At 36.3% G+C, this 18,285-nt stretch overlaps 1 protein-coding gene across 1 annotated transcript; it reads left to right on the plus strand.

The window, feature by feature from the left end:
- Positions 1–1,458: 1,458 nt before the first annotated feature.
- LOC132267146 (uncharacterized) lies at positions 1,459–12,919 on the plus strand. The gene is made up of 9 exons (XM_059768221.1): positions 1,459–1,640; positions 3,148–4,872; positions 4,980–5,340; positions 7,271–7,355; positions 7,845–7,901; positions 8,722–8,781; positions 8,933–9,154; positions 9,765–11,300; positions 11,975–12,919. The coding sequence occupies exons 2-9, from the start codon at positions 3,261–3,263 to the stop codon at positions 12,401–12,403; spliced, it is 4,362 nt and encodes a 1,453-aa protein (XP_059624204.1). The 5' UTR covers positions 1,459–1,640; positions 3,148–3,260; the 3' UTR covers positions 12,404–12,919.
- The last annotated feature ends 5,366 nt before the right edge of the window (positions 12,920–18,285 follow it).

An 18,285-nucleotide genomic window follows, 5' to 3' on the forward strand; every position in this document is an offset into this window, starting at 1 on the left:
TTGCATCTTGCACATTTACTTAATTTTAAATCTGCCATTATTAGACAAGGACTCTATTCACCCCCCTCTAGTGTCCATTCTTGGGCAACAAAACCTTCTCCAACATTAGACTTTTTTTAAATCCGTTGAATCATTCTAATTTGTTTGTCAACTATTAAAATTCTATGGGACTAATATATATATGTGTGTGTGTGTGTGTGTATTAATGAATTATTTATACTTAATTTGTGTATTGCACTAATTACCAAATAAATACAACTACTCCCTTATTCCTCTTTACACATTTCTTTTATATATATATATATATATCAAGGAATTATGTATTGTATTCATGTAATTTGCATATTGGTAAAAATAAATAAAAAGAAGAGACCCTTGAAACCTGTTTGACTCGTCCAAAATATTTGGACTGAGTTGGACGTAATCCATTTTGGATAGAATTCGGGTTGGCCCAATCAAACCCGATTTCAGGTTGAGTTTGGGTTGGGTTGGATTGGAACTGAGCTAGGTTGGGCAACCCAACTTGCAACCCCACGCAATAGCCACTCCATTTTGCACCTGGTTCTTTTTCCACTTCAAATGCTAGATAGAGAAACAGAGGAGAGAGAAACAATGGAGTTTGGGAAGAGGAAGGAAGCAACACTTGCATTCATGAATTCACCAGAGCACTTAGAGAAGAGGAACAAAGTTTTGCTTCCTTCCTTCCTCTTCTCAAACTCATTTGTTCCTCTATCTGTGTAAATACAGGCATGCTTATGTTTGGCGGCACCGACTATGATGTAGGGTTCATTTTTACTAGTTACTTAAGAGTAGACGAGCCAAAATCATTAATAAAATAGTCATTCTAAATAATATAAGTCTCAACTTGTGAACATGAGCTCGTACAAGTCGATCCTGAGTAGTATTAGACCCAACTCGTGTGAATGTGAGCTCGCATAAATTCTTTTATATTCGTGAATAGTATATATAGGTGAACCATAAACTATAACAATTAGTTTATATTTATTATTAGAATTCTATGAAACAAAAATATAATGATTTATTAAACGAGCTGAAATCAATTTTGAACATCAATTCCATTTGTTTTTTCAAACAAGTCGAATTTAAACTTTTTAAAATAACGGAAAGACTAAACTCGAGTTTCATTTTTTGAGCTTGTTAGGAGCTCAAACCATGTCTAAGCTGAGTTATAAATTAACAAGCCGGAGCCCGAGAAGTCTAAGTTCAGCTTGACTTGGTTGGTTTGCAACCCCAACACTGACATATACCGAAATGTTATGTGGAAAAGAAGTACGTGCAATGTGCAGTGTGGGCCACAAATTGGGCTATAGCCTGTTATGCATAACAGTAACGGGTTGGGCTCTACCCTGTTAAGCTTTCTAGACTCACATTTGAGTTGATCTAGTTCACTGAAGTCCAAATGCAAGGGTTGATACATATGCTTTCGGAGCTTGGAGGTTATCTTTAAACGGAATAACATAAATCGGACGGACCGAGCCTGAACTATTTTGACGGTTGCCAAACAGCTTCTAAAACAAATTATTCGTCCTCCGTCAAGTGGCTGAGTTTGTCCATCGCCGATCAATTCGTCACTGTCGATCGTCATTTTTTGGTGTCCCCTTCTGCTGCTGCTTTTCCAGGTAAGTCTCTCTCTTCTCCATCTCCATTTGGGCTGCATATGGTACGGAAATAACCAGAAAGAAAATTGAAACTTGGGACTTTATTAGGGTTTTTGGCAAGTTCATTAATATGCTCACGTTATGAGGATCATACTACATTATTCTCTCGGCAAAATCTTCTTCTTTGGAAACCCTAATATCACACACACAGTCTCATCCGCACACTTGAATTTGATGTGTAGTTCAAGAAGGATTTTGATGTGTTGCATGCCTTGAATTTGAGTGAAATTAGATTGTATGTCCGCTTCTTAATCTTGTAAATGTCCTGTTAATGCTGATGTGATTGGGCAAGATAAGTTTTTATTTTTTTCTTTATTTTTTTTATTTCAATTCTAAGTATTGTGAATATGATTTATTTGTCTATGAGGTTTGCTGATTGTTTTCTGTTCTACGGATTGCTGAACAAAACATAAATTTTATTTGCTTAATTTTTATCTCAACATGGCAAGATAAATTTATGTGGGAGAGGTTATGTAATTTTGAAATGTATTAGAGTATTGAATATTTATTACCTGGTGATTATGTCATATTATAGTTAGACTTGCAGTGTACTTCTATTAATAAAAGTGCCAAGAGTGTGAGAACAAGAATGTAACAGTCCCGTGGTCTCAAATGAAATGATAAAGTGCCAATATCAGTGTGAAATAGATTAATCCATAAGGGCTTTATGTTAAGATTATTAGGGTTCATGTGAGAATGAAATGAAAGTGAACAGTGATAATATAAGATAAAAGATGCAAAGCATAAAATTAGAAGGGCGCATAATTTTTGTTCTACGAATTTACCCACCGGTCTCGTCTCAGACAAATGTTGCAAAGAAAGAGAACAATACACAATGATAAGAGAGAGGGGGATGAAGAGAGAAGAAAAATGGGGAATTCACATGCGGTTGTACCGAATATCAACAATTACTGCATCAAGGATCACAATTACTGCTTGAAGCCCTAATCAACTATTGTTATTCTCTTTTCTCATGACATTCTTCTTCTTCCACCAACAAAACCTCCAAACTCTTTCTAAATAGCAATTAGATGTAAAATTTTAAGCAAATAAGTGTTGGATTACAAGTTTAAAGCTTGGGATTCATCATATAACCAAGTTTTAGTAAAGGAATCAGTATGTAGATATAATTTGCGAAACTTAGTATTTAATCCACAGATTCAGTTAAACCAATCCACATATCGGTGGACACTGACCGTCGTGCTGAGAGAATGGCACTTTATTTAGACAAATCATCTAAGTGTGGTATATAATCATTTGCTACTGGCTGATTGTTATTGTGGATAATTAAAATTGCAATGGTCATTGTTTTTCATATCAATACTACACACGTCTGATAAATTGTAGAATGTTGGGATTTAGATGACCTTGATCTTGGTAAGCTGTATAAGTAATATAAGCACCTGCTTTCCCACATATTGAGATTTTTATATATTTTAGTTTGATGTTTGATTTCTGCTTTCTTCAGGGCAGCAATTAGTTGTTTGATTGCCTTCTAATGGATGCCAGTTCCTTCTGCCACTCTTAGGGGCTTCTAAGATTTTGAATCATTAGCCGCAGTTATATAATTTTTTGTTTAAGATGCCGTCATGTTCAAATGAGCTATCGACCCATCACAATCATCAGAATGCTGTCCCTGCTGATGCAACCTTGTCCAAATGTGGTGAAAGCCATTTGGAACACGGGGATGACAAAGAAGAGGACGAGGATGGGGATGAAGAAGAGGATGTAGATTTCTATCCTTTTCTTAAAGATACCCCATCTGTGGAAGCTTCTTCAAGCTTGAGCTCTGAAGTTGAAGGTCTGGATGTTGATGTTGTTGACAGTGGGGGAAATGCTTACAGAGATTTGGTTACTAATTTGATGTCAAAGCCACCTTCTCAAATCCAAGACTATGCTGTTGGAGATTCCGAGCACGATGAGGAGATGTTGCAAAATGCAGTTTCTTCTGGAGGAGCATGTGAAAAAGAATCAGAAAAATCTTCTCCCACAGACATAAGGAAGAGAAAATCAGATTCTTGGATCTGTCAGCCTGAAAATGAAACTTTTTGTGGAGAAGAAAATGGCTCAAACAGTGGAGCAGAGGCTATTAATGATATGACTAGAGAGTGTGGCAAAACAAGACATTCTAGGAAGCTCATTATGGATGTAGATGATGAGGATGCTATATGCATGCGCACTAGAGCTCGCTATTCGCTTGCCAGTTTTACGCTTGATGAACTTGAGACTTTTCTTCAAGAAACGGATGATGAAGATGATCTTCAGAATGTCGACGATGAAGAAGAATATAGGAAATTTCTTGCAGCTGTTTTACTGGGTGGAGATGGAGAGAGTCAGACGATTCAAGAAAATGAAAATGTTGATGATGAAGATGAAGACAACGATGTGGACTTTGAGATAGAAATTGAAGAGGCACTTGAGAGTGACTTCGATGAAAATACAGGTGGTGAGAAACAAGTAAAGGACCACGAGGCAGCTGGTAGACGACCTGAGACTAGGCAAAACCGATGCCAAAGATCTTCTGCCCAATACAAAAAAAGGCTGCTTGAACAGACCAACAGGCCATTGCGCCCCCTCTTACCAAATGCAGCAATTGTACCTTTCCCAGCTTTTGATGGAAAAAATTTGGAGACTTCTTCATCTTGTCTGTCATCAGCAGCATCTAACGGTTTAATAAATGGTTTTACTCCACATCAGCTGGGCCAGTTGCATTGTTTAGTACACGAGCATCTACAACTTCTTATTCAGGTGTTTTCTCTTTGTATTCTTGACCCTTCTCGCCAGTGCATTGCCTCCCAAGTTCAGGAAATTATTTCAGAGATGCTTCATAGACGTGATCAAGTATTATCGTCGAGAAGGGTACCATATCCCAGTTTTTGTTTTTGCCCTCCTTACATTCATCCATCAGTGCAAGTTGAACCCTCCAAATCTTTGACAGCACAGAGCACCTTTGGATCATCTTGGTCCTTGGAAGCACAGAGATATTGTTCTTCTGGAAACAACAGAATGCTGCCTTCTGATGTGATTTCCCCTTTTAAAGAAGGAGGTGTATATGTTTCTAACAGGGAGGAGGGTCGCTTTCAAACTACTGAGGGTTCCTTCTGGGTTCCTTTTATAAATGGTCCTGTACACTCCGTTCTGGATGCTGCTCCACTTAATTTAGTTGAAAAATATATGGATGACGTTTCTACTGGTATGCCATATAGGTGAAATTAAAAGTTCATTGCGTTTCTGCAGTTAATTGGTCGTTCATGCTAATAACCTTTATATGCTTGACCATTTGTGTCGATTTGTTGACAGCTTCGTGGGAGTATCAAAGTCGACAAGTGGAAGCTACTTGTGATACACGTCTTGAAAGGGTGCCCTTGTTCCCCCTTCCCAGTTTTCAGTCTTCCACTGAAGCTAATGGTGAAGTAAGAGGAACCACTTCTCCAGCTGCCAACCCAGTGCCGCCTTCTCCAGCTAGTGATCTACCACCTAAGAAGACATTGGCTGCTGCACTTGTTGAAAAGACCAAAAAGCAATCAGTTGCTGTAGTCCCAAGAGAAATTGCGAAGTTAGCTCAGAGATTTTTTCCACTGTTTAATCCAGCCTTATTTCCACATGCTCCACCCCCTGCATCCGTCGTGAACCGGGTGCTTTTCACTGATTCAGAGGATGAGTGAGTTATGCACTTCCTTTTGGTCTTGGATGTTGACAACCTGCCATGTAAATGTTCTTCCTAATGATTGCTTTTACTATTTATTCCCTTTGACAATATGATCTAGTAACCATTTGCTGCAAATCATACGTTTAATTTCCCAGAAACTTTCTTTGCTAGAACTGAAATTGGATTGCTTGAGTGATGTATTTTTGATTCCTTAGGCAGTGCATATCTCTATTATGAACTGTATGCTATCAAGTTATTAAATTGAGTAGGCATGCATGTGTAACTTTTTAGGTGAATTTCTGCAATCAGGTGTGATAATAAACACTTCAAAAAGTAAACACCTTTGTGATTGTTGAATTAAACGAAAAGGAAATCGAAACCTACGTGGAGTATTCAACAAAATCTTCTCCAACTGCTTGGGATCGACTATATGAATCCTATATTTTCATTCCACTTTATCTAGGGCCATACCATCAGTCAAACCACACGTTATCATATTTTTTTAACTTTATCCATGTTAATTTTAGTCTTTCCCTTCCCCTAGCATTACCCTCAATGTGAATCGTGTCACTCTTCTTACACGGTGCAAATTGTGGTCTTCTTTGCACATGCCCAAAACGTCTAAATCAATCTCTCATTTTATCTCCAATTGGTGCTACTTTAACCATCTCAAAAACATATTCAAGTTTGGGTTCAGTAGGGATAGAGACTCATGTTAAAAAAGCTATGCTGTGGAATAAAGCTTATTGAGTTGAGTTGAACATAGAAAGCGATATCGAAGATCATGGACCCTTGAATTAATGTCGGCCTTGATCTCTGTCTTTCTTTGTTATAGTTATGGATCTTAAGAAAGGAATCCACTAATCGGAAAAGAACTGACTATTCATTTCTTCCTTTGCTTTTGACTTTGGTGGATACTATTGGATGTAAGGTGGAAGGTTGCCCTAGTGGTACGAGTCCTTTTGGTTTGATGGATTTATTATGTGCACTTTGGGGCTTTTTTTGTTTTGGTCCTCACAACTTTACTTTGCCCCTATGGGGACTTAAAAGATACCACTGGGTTACAATCCTTGCTTGATTGCACTTTGGAGTGTTTTGTGGAGCAGAATAGGCGTGGTTGTTGAGGATACAGTCATATACATTGAAAGAAAGAAATAGCTAAATACTTTTCATTTGTGCCGGGTTCTTATAACTCTTGTAGATTTCTTAAGTTATTGGAGTTGTATAGGGGTCTAGATCCTGCCTTTATAGCTCGTGTATACTTTGTATGTATAAGGGTTGTGCTTCCTCCTCTGCCGTGTTTATTTATAAAACAATCACTTGTCAAATGATATTTGTTAGACTTTGGTTTGTGGGTACCAATATGCTGGAACAGTAGTTAAACTTCATATTAGGGTGGATTCTTTTGTCAGTATAAGCTTCTGATTTTGCATGTTGTTGGGAGTGCTAATGAATGGGCCTTATTGTGAAGTTATATATGATGACAGGCGCTCAGTCCTTATATACTTGAAGAGTTGGAGGAATAGTGTTTACCCCTTAAAATCATTGTTTGATTTTCTGCCTTCATCATAGAGGGGACATATTTCTAGAATGAAGAAAGCTCTATGCCAAATGTCTGAAATTCATCTGCTTCCTTGCAGTGATCGAGTTTAATATATGGTGTTTAATCAACTATATGTCTTCCTATAAAAATTTTAAGGAATCGAACTTCTTTATTATTTTTTTGAACAGCAGTTCTACTTGTCTTTTAATTCTGTAAATTGCCTTATAGGTTAGATGTTATGATGCATGTGCACTTTCCTTCATTGTTTTCATGGTCATAATGATGGTTGATTCCAATTTATAACCTTCTTTTGCAGTAATCTGGACTTCTACTTATTGTTTGTTGGAATGTCCATTTTCCATAGAATTTCACCTTTCTGATCTTGAGATTGCATTGCAGGTTATTAGCATTGGGGTTGATGGAATATAATACAGACTGGAAAGCAATTCAGCAACGCTTTCTTCCTTGCAAATCAAAGCATCAGGTAATTTCCTTGTGAATTTGTCATTTCAAATACTACGCAATCAGGTTTTTTGTTGTTTGAAGTTCCTTTGTTTTTGGTTTGAAAAAGTTCCTTTAAAAAAAAATGCGTCTGCTTGATGGATTAATTGTATGACAATTCTTTTTTTTATGGTTTAATAGCAATTCTGTTCACTCGATTCCTCCTTTTTATCCCCTACTGTTATGAGCTTTTAGTCTCAAATTTGCTTTCGGACTGGACTACTCCTATTCTCTCAAGAATAAAACTCTTCCTATATTTCTCCTCTGCTGCAACCTAGCAGTGTCATTTGATACAATTTATGGATTTGCATAATTCAGCAAGTCATTTGTCATGTCTATGACGACTTGCATCAATGTTTTTATTCCCCTCTATTTACTTGGTTTTTGGGAATGGAAGTGATGTAGGCACAAAATTATGTAATTTCATCAGCTTTAGTATGGTGATTTATATGATTTGTTAATTTTGTTACAGATTTTTGTTAGGCAGAAAAATCGTTCATCTTCTAAAGCTTCTGAAAATCCAATAAAGGTATGTAACATCCTAGAGCTTTTTTCAATAATATCTTGATTCATTGCTACTCATTCTGATTGATGGACTAAGTTGTAGTCTCATCTCATTCCCCTCCATGGCACCTGTTGCATAATTTTGGTGCATGAGAACTTGCCAAAATTTCATTGTACTTGGTAGTCATTACTTCTACATCATTAGTTTGATTGGTTTGCTCTGTAATTTCTCTAACTACTCCAAAGGAAATGGTCCAGAGAAATTTTAGGGGCTTGAATGCTAAAATATGCCAATTAATTTGATATTGTAGTCAAATTCTTGGCAAGAGATGGCCTATGAATTATGTTTATTGATATGTAGCCTATATAGGTATACCATGTGTGCAATTGTGCAAAGGTGGACATGGGTTTATGTGTTACAGGCACTTGAGCTCACGGGTTTGAGTACACAATAGGCGTTTTGAGGAAAGCTATGTAGTGTGTGCCAATTGCCTGCTATGAGTCAAACACGTGCTCACCAAGTAACTGACCATTAAAAGAAACTTTTAAAATCACTTTTGATTTTGAAAATTTTTGTAGTCAAAAGCAACTCTTTAGTTTAGATTTACTTACAATGTTGGCATATGTCTACTTCTATAACTATTTCGTTTTGCTCTTCAAATTGAAATGTTTCTCATAATTTTAAGAGTTGCTTCGCGCTTTTTGTATATCATAGAGATGCATAGCCCACCAAGACAGGAGGTAAATCCTCAATGTGGACCTAGGGTTTTGCAGATAATACTTGTGTCATCAATTGACTACTCTTCACTACTAAAAGTTATAATACTGTTTGCGTCTTCATGCAGGCAGTTCGGAGGATGAAAAACTCTCCCTTGACTGCAGAAGAGATGGCACGGATTCAGGAGGTCCCCTTTCTTTTCTTTTCTTTTCCTTTTTTCTTTGGAAAAGTTATTTCAAGAGGCCATTTTATTTTATATTCTTTTTGTCCATTTATTTCACATAACAGTCATGTGATGCATTGCCGTCTCACTTAATCATCTGACTGAAATAAAGCAGGGATTAAAGGTTTTTAAACTTGACTGGATGTCCATATGGAAATTCACTGTCCCATATAGAGATCCATCCCTGCTACCCCGGCAGTGGCGCATTGCTACTGGAACTCAAAAAATATATAAATCAAATGCGGAAAAAAAAGAGAAGCGGCGATTGTATGAATCACATAGAAGAAAGTGCAAATCTGCAGCTTCGGCAAGTTGGCAGACTTCATCTGAAAAAGAGGTATGCTTATTCGTTAACCGTCTGAATGAGTCATATGATATACATGAAGGATTGCAACGAAACCCATAACCATTTTAGAAATATGTGACGCTGTGAACAACCTGAATTTTGCCAAGATATGGTTTTGGCTTGAGCTTGGCATTGTGTAGGTAGACTTGAGCTTAGTTTGTTGTCTCTTGCTATGATTTCAGATGGGCTGAATGGGATGAAACCTAGAATTTATATTTTCAAAGTGATCAGACTTGCCCTACAGAGGCAAACCAATCTCTATACTTCATCTCACGTTCTCACTAGTAGAGTTCACATTTTTAAGCTCAATGAAACAGTTTTTGGAAGCCCAAAATATTGAAGCCTAACTTACCAATGTAATGCTTTTTTTCTTTGATATTGAGTTTTCATTGAATTATTTGTAATTAGCTATTATGTATATATGCATGCATGTCCTAGCTGAAGCCACGAAATTCTACACTTCCTTGGAGATATCCAACTTTTGCTGGAGAATGGCTTAGCCCAACATCCTTATCATCAAGGACTATTCCAGGCTTATTGGCAGTGTGGTGGGTGTTCTTCTCACGAACATCGATTTTTAACCTTATTTTCATTGATACAGGACTGTCATACTGATAATGCTGGTGGAGAAAATGACAGTGGAGATGATTGCATGGCTAACAAAGATGAAGCTTATGTTCACGAGGCATTTTTGGCAGATTGGAGACCGGGTACTTCTTCTAATCTGTGTGTCCTGAATGTTAGGGAAAATAATCCACCCAGTGGTTTACTGTTGCAAGAGGGTTCTCGTGTCTGGGAACACACTATTTATAACAAGACTGGAGAATCTCATGCGCAAAGTGATCAGGAATTTCCAGATGCTTTGAATTACTCTCAGGGACTCCATAATTTAGCTCGTTTTGCTCATGCTAGACATAGTGCAACAACTCACCCAATTTCTGATATGAGTTTTAGGTCCTCCAAGTCCCAATTATATATGCGGCCATATCGTGCTCGTAGAGCAAATAGTGCTTGTTTAGTGAAATTGGCTCCAGACTTGCCTCCTGTGAATCTTCCACCATCTGTCCGTGTAATGTCTCAGTCAGCTTTCAAAAGCTATCAGGGTGGAGTATCTACTAGGATCTCTGCTGTTGTTGCTGGAAATGGTGATGCTGCAACAGAAAATACAGTTCGGAAACTTAGTTATGCTGCAGAGTCAGGAACCAGCTCTCTAATAAAAGCCAGAGAGAACAAAAGTAATTCACTGATACATAAAAGCGGTACTCTGCATCCACAAGAATCTGGAATCAGCGGGGATAAATGTATTACAGTAGAAAAATGCGACTCAGATCTACAGATGCATCCTTTGCTGTTCCAGGCCTCTGAAGATGCGCGTCTGCCATATTATCCCTTGAGCTGCAGTAATAATGCTTGTAGTTCTTTCAATTTCTTTTCAGGAAATCAGCCCCAGTTGAATCTCAGTCTGTTTCATAATCCTCACCAAGCAAACCAAGCAATTGACCCTTTTCACAAATCTTCAAAGGAAACTACTTCGTCATCGTGTAATATTGACTTCCATCCACTTCTGCAAAGAGCTCATGATGTAAATAGTGACTCAGTAGTTGCACTTTCAGCTGCCCATCCGTCTGTTAATTTGGATTCATTAAGAGGCAACTGTGTTCAGCTTCAGGATTCATCTGATGCTGTTCGAACTGAATCACAGGTCACTAGCTCTCCAAAAGCTACTTCTACTAAACCCTCTAGTCCTAATGGAAAGGCTAATGAACTGGATTTGGAGATTCACCTAAGTTTTACATCCAGAAAGAAGAAAGTGATGGGAAGTACAGATGTTACCGAGCATAATCAAATGCGGCCAATCTCAAATGCTGTGGATTCTGGAATTACTATGGAAACTCAAAACAAGCTAGCTTCTGTTCCGGATGGAATAAGCAACAAGGTTAATTCAAGTGCCCACGCATTGGTTATGTCAAGTAATGTAAATAATCAGTCTGTTCCAGAAATTGTGATGGAACAGGAGGAGTTGAGTGACTCTGAGGAAGAAGTTGAAGAGTGTGTAGAGTTTGAGTGTGAGGAAATGGCCGACTCTGAAGGCGAGGGGGGATCCGACTCTGAACAGATTGTTGACATACAAAATAAGGTATGCCTCTGTATCTTTTTATTTTCTATTTGTATTCAAATGCTTTTGAATAGTGAGATGCATTGTTCATTCGTGCCGATGTCTAATCCATAGATGTTACAAGTTCATTATGTCCTGGTTGGTTATGTTGTTCTATATTTTATGTATAATGGATGTAATTCCTCATAATAATTTTTGTTTTATAGCCAGCTTGGACTTTTATCAATCTTTAGAAGGATCATCTACTAATTGCTTTTCAATCACTAATATTCCGAATTCCAGATGATGCATCGTTACATTTGATTCCTTTTAATGTTTGACCGCCTTATTGTTTAATTGCATTAGGTGTGACGTTGCTACTGTGCTGCTTTAATTTCAAAAAAGCATCCTTGCTCTTGTTTTCCCTTTCTTCCTAGAATTCCATATAGTATCCCCTGGGGATTATTGTGGTGTTTGTTTTTGCATGTGCTCTTTGATAACAACATTATGCACGTGAAAAAATATTATTCAATTTACTTGCTTGACTAAGCTTGTTTATAGCATGTTTTATTAGCAGAGTCCATATCTTGTGGAAGTCATAGTCTCTCATCCACTAGGGGCAAACAGTATTAGCCTTGTTTAATGGGGGCAGCTATAATTTTATCTGCATTTCATATTTTATATGTAATTAATTTTTTTGATTTGATTGTTGTTAGGAAGCTCCATTTGTGACTGTGGAGAAAGTTGCAGCAGATGCAGATTTTGATAATCAACAATGTAAAACAGGGAAGCACTCGGAAGCCAGCACTCTTAAGTTGGATTTGACAGAGCAAGGGAAAGATAAACCGAGTAGTTCTTTAAACTTGAGTTTGAATTCATGTGGTCCAGGTTGCCCACCAGGTAACAAAACCAAGCCAAAACGTGTAGAAAGTAGAAACATGGAAGGCTCGGCTGGCAAGAATTGGATGTCAGCACGTCCAAGTAGATCTTGCAAGAAGACAATGTCAAGTACAAAAGATTTTAGATCACAGAAACAGGCTGGGGACATGCCTCAACAGCTCGAGCTGGGTTCTCTTGCTGTTGACCCATTGAAGAAACCCAGGAAGCGTGCGTGCAGAACTAATTCTAGTTTTAATATGGGTTGAGTCAAAGAGAGATTCAAGATTAAATACAGTTGCGGCCATACAGAGCTCCAACCATGGTTGTAGCAATGAGTTTGGTTGATTGTGGCTCTGTTGGGAAATGCTAGGGTTGGTTTTTGGTTACCCGAAAAATGGCTACCTTGCAAGTGACAGAATGGGCATCAATCTCAGCTACACGTGGAGGTTGCGAAAAGTGATCCTCTCAACTAATCTACCTGCTAAACAAGGCTGCATGGAGACTGGTCCCTTCTTTGTTAATATGATTTGATTTTGGCTAATGGTATGAGAAAGAAGTTAGTCTTCAATTTATTCACGCATGTTCCTCTAATGCAAGTGTTCTGCACAGACTTGTGACTTGTACATATAGTACATTGAAGGGAGATGTAATGTGCGGTGAAGACAAGTTTTGTGGTGCTAATAAAATTCTCAAACACAATATGAGCAAGACGAAAATTACCAAACAATTTGGCTGTAAGTAGTTTAAATGTAGTGACATAAATTTGGGTGCGTTGTTGATAATTGCTTACTTTCACATCCGAGCTGTTCCAGGTCTCAAACCTCCCCAAAGAATGTCACGTGTCATTTATTTAATTAGCTCCTGTTAAAAGTATGTCTGGATGTATAAAAACTTCTGGAGGTAAACGTACTGATTCTGTGAAAAATACCCAGAAAATTACCGAGCTATGAAGCTTGTTGCTGCCGCTAAGGTGCGCAAAGCACAAGAAGCTGTGGTCAATGGCAGACCCTTTTCGGAAACTCTTGTTGAAGTTCTTTACAACATCAATGAACAGCTCCAAAATGAGGACATGGATGTGCCCCTACTAATGTTAGACCTGTCAAGAGGGTGGGTTTGATTGTGGTCAGCCGTGATCGCGGCCTTTGTGGTGGTGCTTTAACAATGTAATTATCAAAAAGGCCGAATCCATAATTGCAGAATTGAAATGTCTTGGCCTTGATTACACTGTTATTAGTGTTGACAAAATGGTTGAACTCCAACTTTCTCAGTAGGCCTTGTATTCCTGTAGATAAGTTTCTTGAAGGAGGTAATCAGCCCACTGCTAAAGAAGCTGAGTCAATTGCTAAGGATGTGTTTTCGTGTTTTTTCTAAGTATTTACTTAGTTGGTAAGTACAAACCTCGCGCACAAAGTGTGTTTACAAGCCACTCACTTTTGTATGTTAATTTTGCCCCTCATTCTGTTAGTTCTTGTATTATTTGGGGTTCTGGTTTCTTTTGTTAATGTTTATAACTGCTTATTTTACCCTTGGTTGGATTCTACTTATTTTACTTGCTATGTGGCTTCAAGAACTAAAATGGTTGTCACCAACCGATTACTGACAAAGATACGCATTTACGGAACAACAGTCATTCATACATAAATATCCCAACGCACCCAAATTGAGCTATGTGGTGTAGAATTGAAATGAATTTTCATTGGGTTGAATCAATTTTTTATTTTTATTTTTTTAACGCCAGGTTGAATCAATTGATGAGATATGATTTCGTATTGTTTCAGCATTCACATCGTTTTGATTGTAAAAAAGTATTGATGTCACACTCAGTCAATTTGAAGGGAGGTTGCATCAGCATGGCGGCGTATTAGGAGAGTTGGATTCTAGAGTATTCCATTAACACTTTGTAATAAATTCTGAAGTGTTGCATAGAGATAAAGGATTCTAAAACATAGTAGGATTTGAGAGATCCTAAAACATAGTAGGATTTGGAAGAAAAAGTAAAGAATATTGTAGAGTTTGCACGCATGTTTAAGATCGTTAGAGTATTTAGTGTAAAAAGTAGAGAGGGTAATATGCACATAAAGTAGAGTATCATTTTTGTAGTCGTCTTCTTTACCGACCGAGAAGTGTTTGGATCATATTTATTATTTTGTTTAATATTTTATTGGCGGCTCTCTTAAAACGGCAATTAATTTATTAAAGGACAATTAATTTTTAGAATGGCTATGACGAATTCAATAGAGAAATGAACTTGGAGACGGGTATATCTCGTGACGATGAAGTCATTGTTTTTTTGTATAAGAAATATGAAGACTTAAAGAACAGATAATGAACTTAAGAATGCAAAGAAGTAGACGTACTTAATAATTGAAAGAGGATAGAATGAGTGGTTTATATAAAAATTAAAATAACAGATAATGTACTTAAGAATGCAAAGAATTGGACTTGATAATTGAAAGAAGATAAAATGAATGGTTTATATAAAATTGAAATATATTCGTTGGAAAAAAGACAAAAAAAATTTATGAAATTAAAATTTAATTTTTTAATTTAATTTTTAAATTAAATTAATAAAATAATAAATAGATAATAAAAAATTGAGTTCCATATATTGAATAACAAAAAAATAAAGTGCCACATCATCATCTTTTAGTTTATGTGGCAATCTGGATAGATAAGCAAAATGTAAAATATATGATTTGTCTATGCATACACTATCTACCAGTTAGACAGTTCCTCTATTAGATAGACTTAAACTATGACAAGCCACTGAACATATCCAGTCCCTCTATTAGATAAACACTAAAACTATGACCGACAATAGAATTGTTTCATGCTGGAATTATTTATGACAATATGTTACAAAGTAACATGAATTAAAACACACTGAAAGTTTTTCCGTTAAGATATTTTCAAATGAATTTAACTTATTGAATTCATTTTCTATTCACACTCAATTATTAATCATTCAATTCATCCATTAAAATAATTAGAAAATAGCTTTTATATCACATCATACTATGCTGTTTTAATTAAAACACACTGAGATTCAAATGAATTTAACTTATTGAATTCATTTTCTATTCACACTCAATTATTAATCATTCAATCTGTCCATTAAAATAATTAGAAAATAGCTTTTATATCACATCATACTATGCTATTTTAATTAAAACACACTGAAAGTTTTTCCGTTAAGATATTTTCAAATGAATTTAACTTATTGAATTCATTTTCTATTCAAACTCAATTATTAATCATTCAATTCATCCATTAAAATAATTAGAAAATAGCTTTTATATCACATCATACTATGCTATTTTAATTAAAACACACTGAAATTCAACTGAATTTAACTTATTGAATTCATTTTCTATTCACACCCAATTATTAATCATTCAATTCATCCATTAAAATAATTAGAAAATAGCTTTTATGTCACATCATACTATGCTGTTTTAGTAATTTAAATAAAATCCATAGGCAAATGAACTTAATATAGAAAATAATACCAACTATGGTATTAAAAATATATATATTAGTTCAATTTTTTTTTTTTTTTTTTTGATAAATACATTTTCAGAGTTAAAGGAAAGGAGAAAATATAGGCCTCTGTTACTATGGGGAGGGCACAAGAAATGTTGACCATTAAATTATTATTTGCTAAATCAAAGATTCAAAATCAAAATGGACATACTGATTTAATCATAAATGACACACAAAAAGGAAGAGGGCATGGGCATCACAAACAACAAATTTTCGAGAGTAAGCTGGTGAAAGCACACAAAAATAGAGATATCATTTAGCAAAACGAATATTTCAATCAAAAGATACAATTTAAAAAAGAAGGAATTACCATACCTTTGGGAAACATGTGGGTGAATTTAAGGAAAAATTCTCTAATCATTTTAAACATTTTTTGGTTACGAAATGAAATATGGTAAGAAATGAAATATGGTTAGATAAAGGGAAGTTAATACCTTAGGTTCCTTCTACTTGGTGTCTTACGCAATCTTATTTTCTATGCAAAGAGGTTATTTCTCATTTTAAACTCAGATTTCGAGCGATATAACAACATTATCATCAGATTAAAGCAACCTTTCAAAGATGCCATTTACAGCCCCCAGGGGCTTGACCAAGCTGGTAAGGTAACAACCTGGGAATGCTCATGTCCCAGGTTCGAACCCGTCTATCGCCATTATAACTCTCGACTGAAATTGTTGCTGAGGTGTTGGGCCATCGACAACATCACCGGTTTGCAACCTGGGGTGAATCTCGAATGGGTCCTGCCCAAGTAAGTTCCGGTGCCAGCCAAAAAAAAAAGAAGAAGATGCCATTTACAAATTATCTTAATTGAAAATTAAGCATCTCCGTGGACCATAGGGATTAGCAAGAGACAACTTTTTTTATATTAAAAAAAATCACTTACTTAAAAATTTTACTTTTGAAGACAACAAGTGTACAAAAGAAAACTCACGTCTTTCCTCTCTCAAAATTTTGCAACGGATCGAGGGATGATGCATCAAAATGTGTGGAGTATAAAATACAAATAACACAAGACCCTCTTTAATGTATCTGTATGTTGTAACAAACTCAGACTCAAACTACAAAATTAAATTCAATCCATCAAATCACATTTTCCTTCGGAACCTCTTAATACTTCATAATGCACCACGAGTAACTTTCAGCCTTGTCCTCTCCTCTCATATGCTTCAGGCCATTACACAAAAAAAAAAATTATGGTGATCATAAGGCTTGAATCGCTAATCTAAATTTGGAAAGTAAGAACTTGATACGGCTACATCTGACCCATTGCTTCAAATTTCCATCTTCTTCCACCAAAAAGGGATCATTATTTAGTACAATGATAAATCCCAAATGTCACTTGAATTATGTTTCATTAATGTTGTAAGCTATATAATGTTGGGCGCAGGCGCCGCCAAAAGTCTCAGCATCTTTTCTAGATCACCCGAACCAATTTCATCTCATAAATGAAGGAAATTCAACATAATAAGTTTCCATCTTCATCATTTGTTCATAAATATAGAATTATTGCTTAGACTATGTTCGGCTTGATGGAATTGAAATCTTGAAATTGGTGGAATTAAGGCAAAATAACTTATACAATTTTCTCCAATTCTATATAGTGTAATTATAAAACATCACTTGATTATTAATCATAAAAGAAAGTACAATAGATTAATTTCCATAAACAAAGTGTCAGATAATCATATTCAGCGCCACCGAATCTCTTCTAGATTGCCAAGCCAATTTTATCTCACAAATTAAAAGGAAGGAAATTCAATAAACTCTGCTTCCCTCTTCAATAATCACCCACCATTCCCCTTTTTCACAATTTGTAATAGACTATATAACATTAATACAAAACCCCAAAACAATATGGTATAAAAAGGAGCGAACAAATCATTTTATTCATTTTTCATATTAGAAATTTCTACATTCGAAGAAATGTATACAAGAAAAGAATTTTAGCATTTGTTGAATGAAGAAACAATGACATCAAGACTGAGGAAGAGAGAAAACCGGTGCAATTGCGGAGAGCTTCTTCCGCTGAAGGCATCGAGTGCGGCTGATTCTGAAAGGGAAGCTAATAAGCCTCTGCTCAATCATTTCTGTGTTTTGGGTTGGCGGTGATTGCGATGATAACGTTGTTGTTGTTGAGGATTTGAGTTGGTAGAGAGCGATCTGAGCTTCGGAATCGATCATCTTAAATCTGGCTGCAGTTATTTTGGAGTCTCTGAGTTGTGCTAGGGCTCCTGGTTTTAGGTATCTGCAGAACGATGATTCTTCTCTCTTTGTGGATGTGGAAGATCTGGTGCTGCACTTGACTCTTGCTTTCATGGTGATAAAGCTTTGGATTTATATATATGTATATCTATATATATACAGAGAGATAGAGAGAGTGGTGCAAACCCTAGATGGAGATGGGATGAGAATGAGAGGGGGAGGTGAGAGTTTTAAATAGACGGTTGGAGGCGGGAAGTACTGGGTCGGTGGTCGCCGTGTTTCAAATAAGTTAAGGCGCGGAGGGATCCTAGGGTTTTATCTACTCGCTTTTTATCTCTTTTTCTTTTTTCTTTTTCTTTTTTTTTTATTTTTTATTTTTTTATTGTCTATTTCGTGCTTTTAG

This window comes from Cornus florida, unplaced genomic scaffold, assembly GCF_030987335.1.
Source record: "Cornus florida cultivar Cherokee Brave unplaced genomic scaffold, ASM3098733v1 CherokeeBrave_3.0.0_Hap2_Chr01, whole genome shotgun sequence".
NCBI classification, from domain to species: Eukaryota; Viridiplantae; Streptophyta; class Magnoliopsida; order Cornales; family Cornaceae; genus Cornus; species Cornus florida.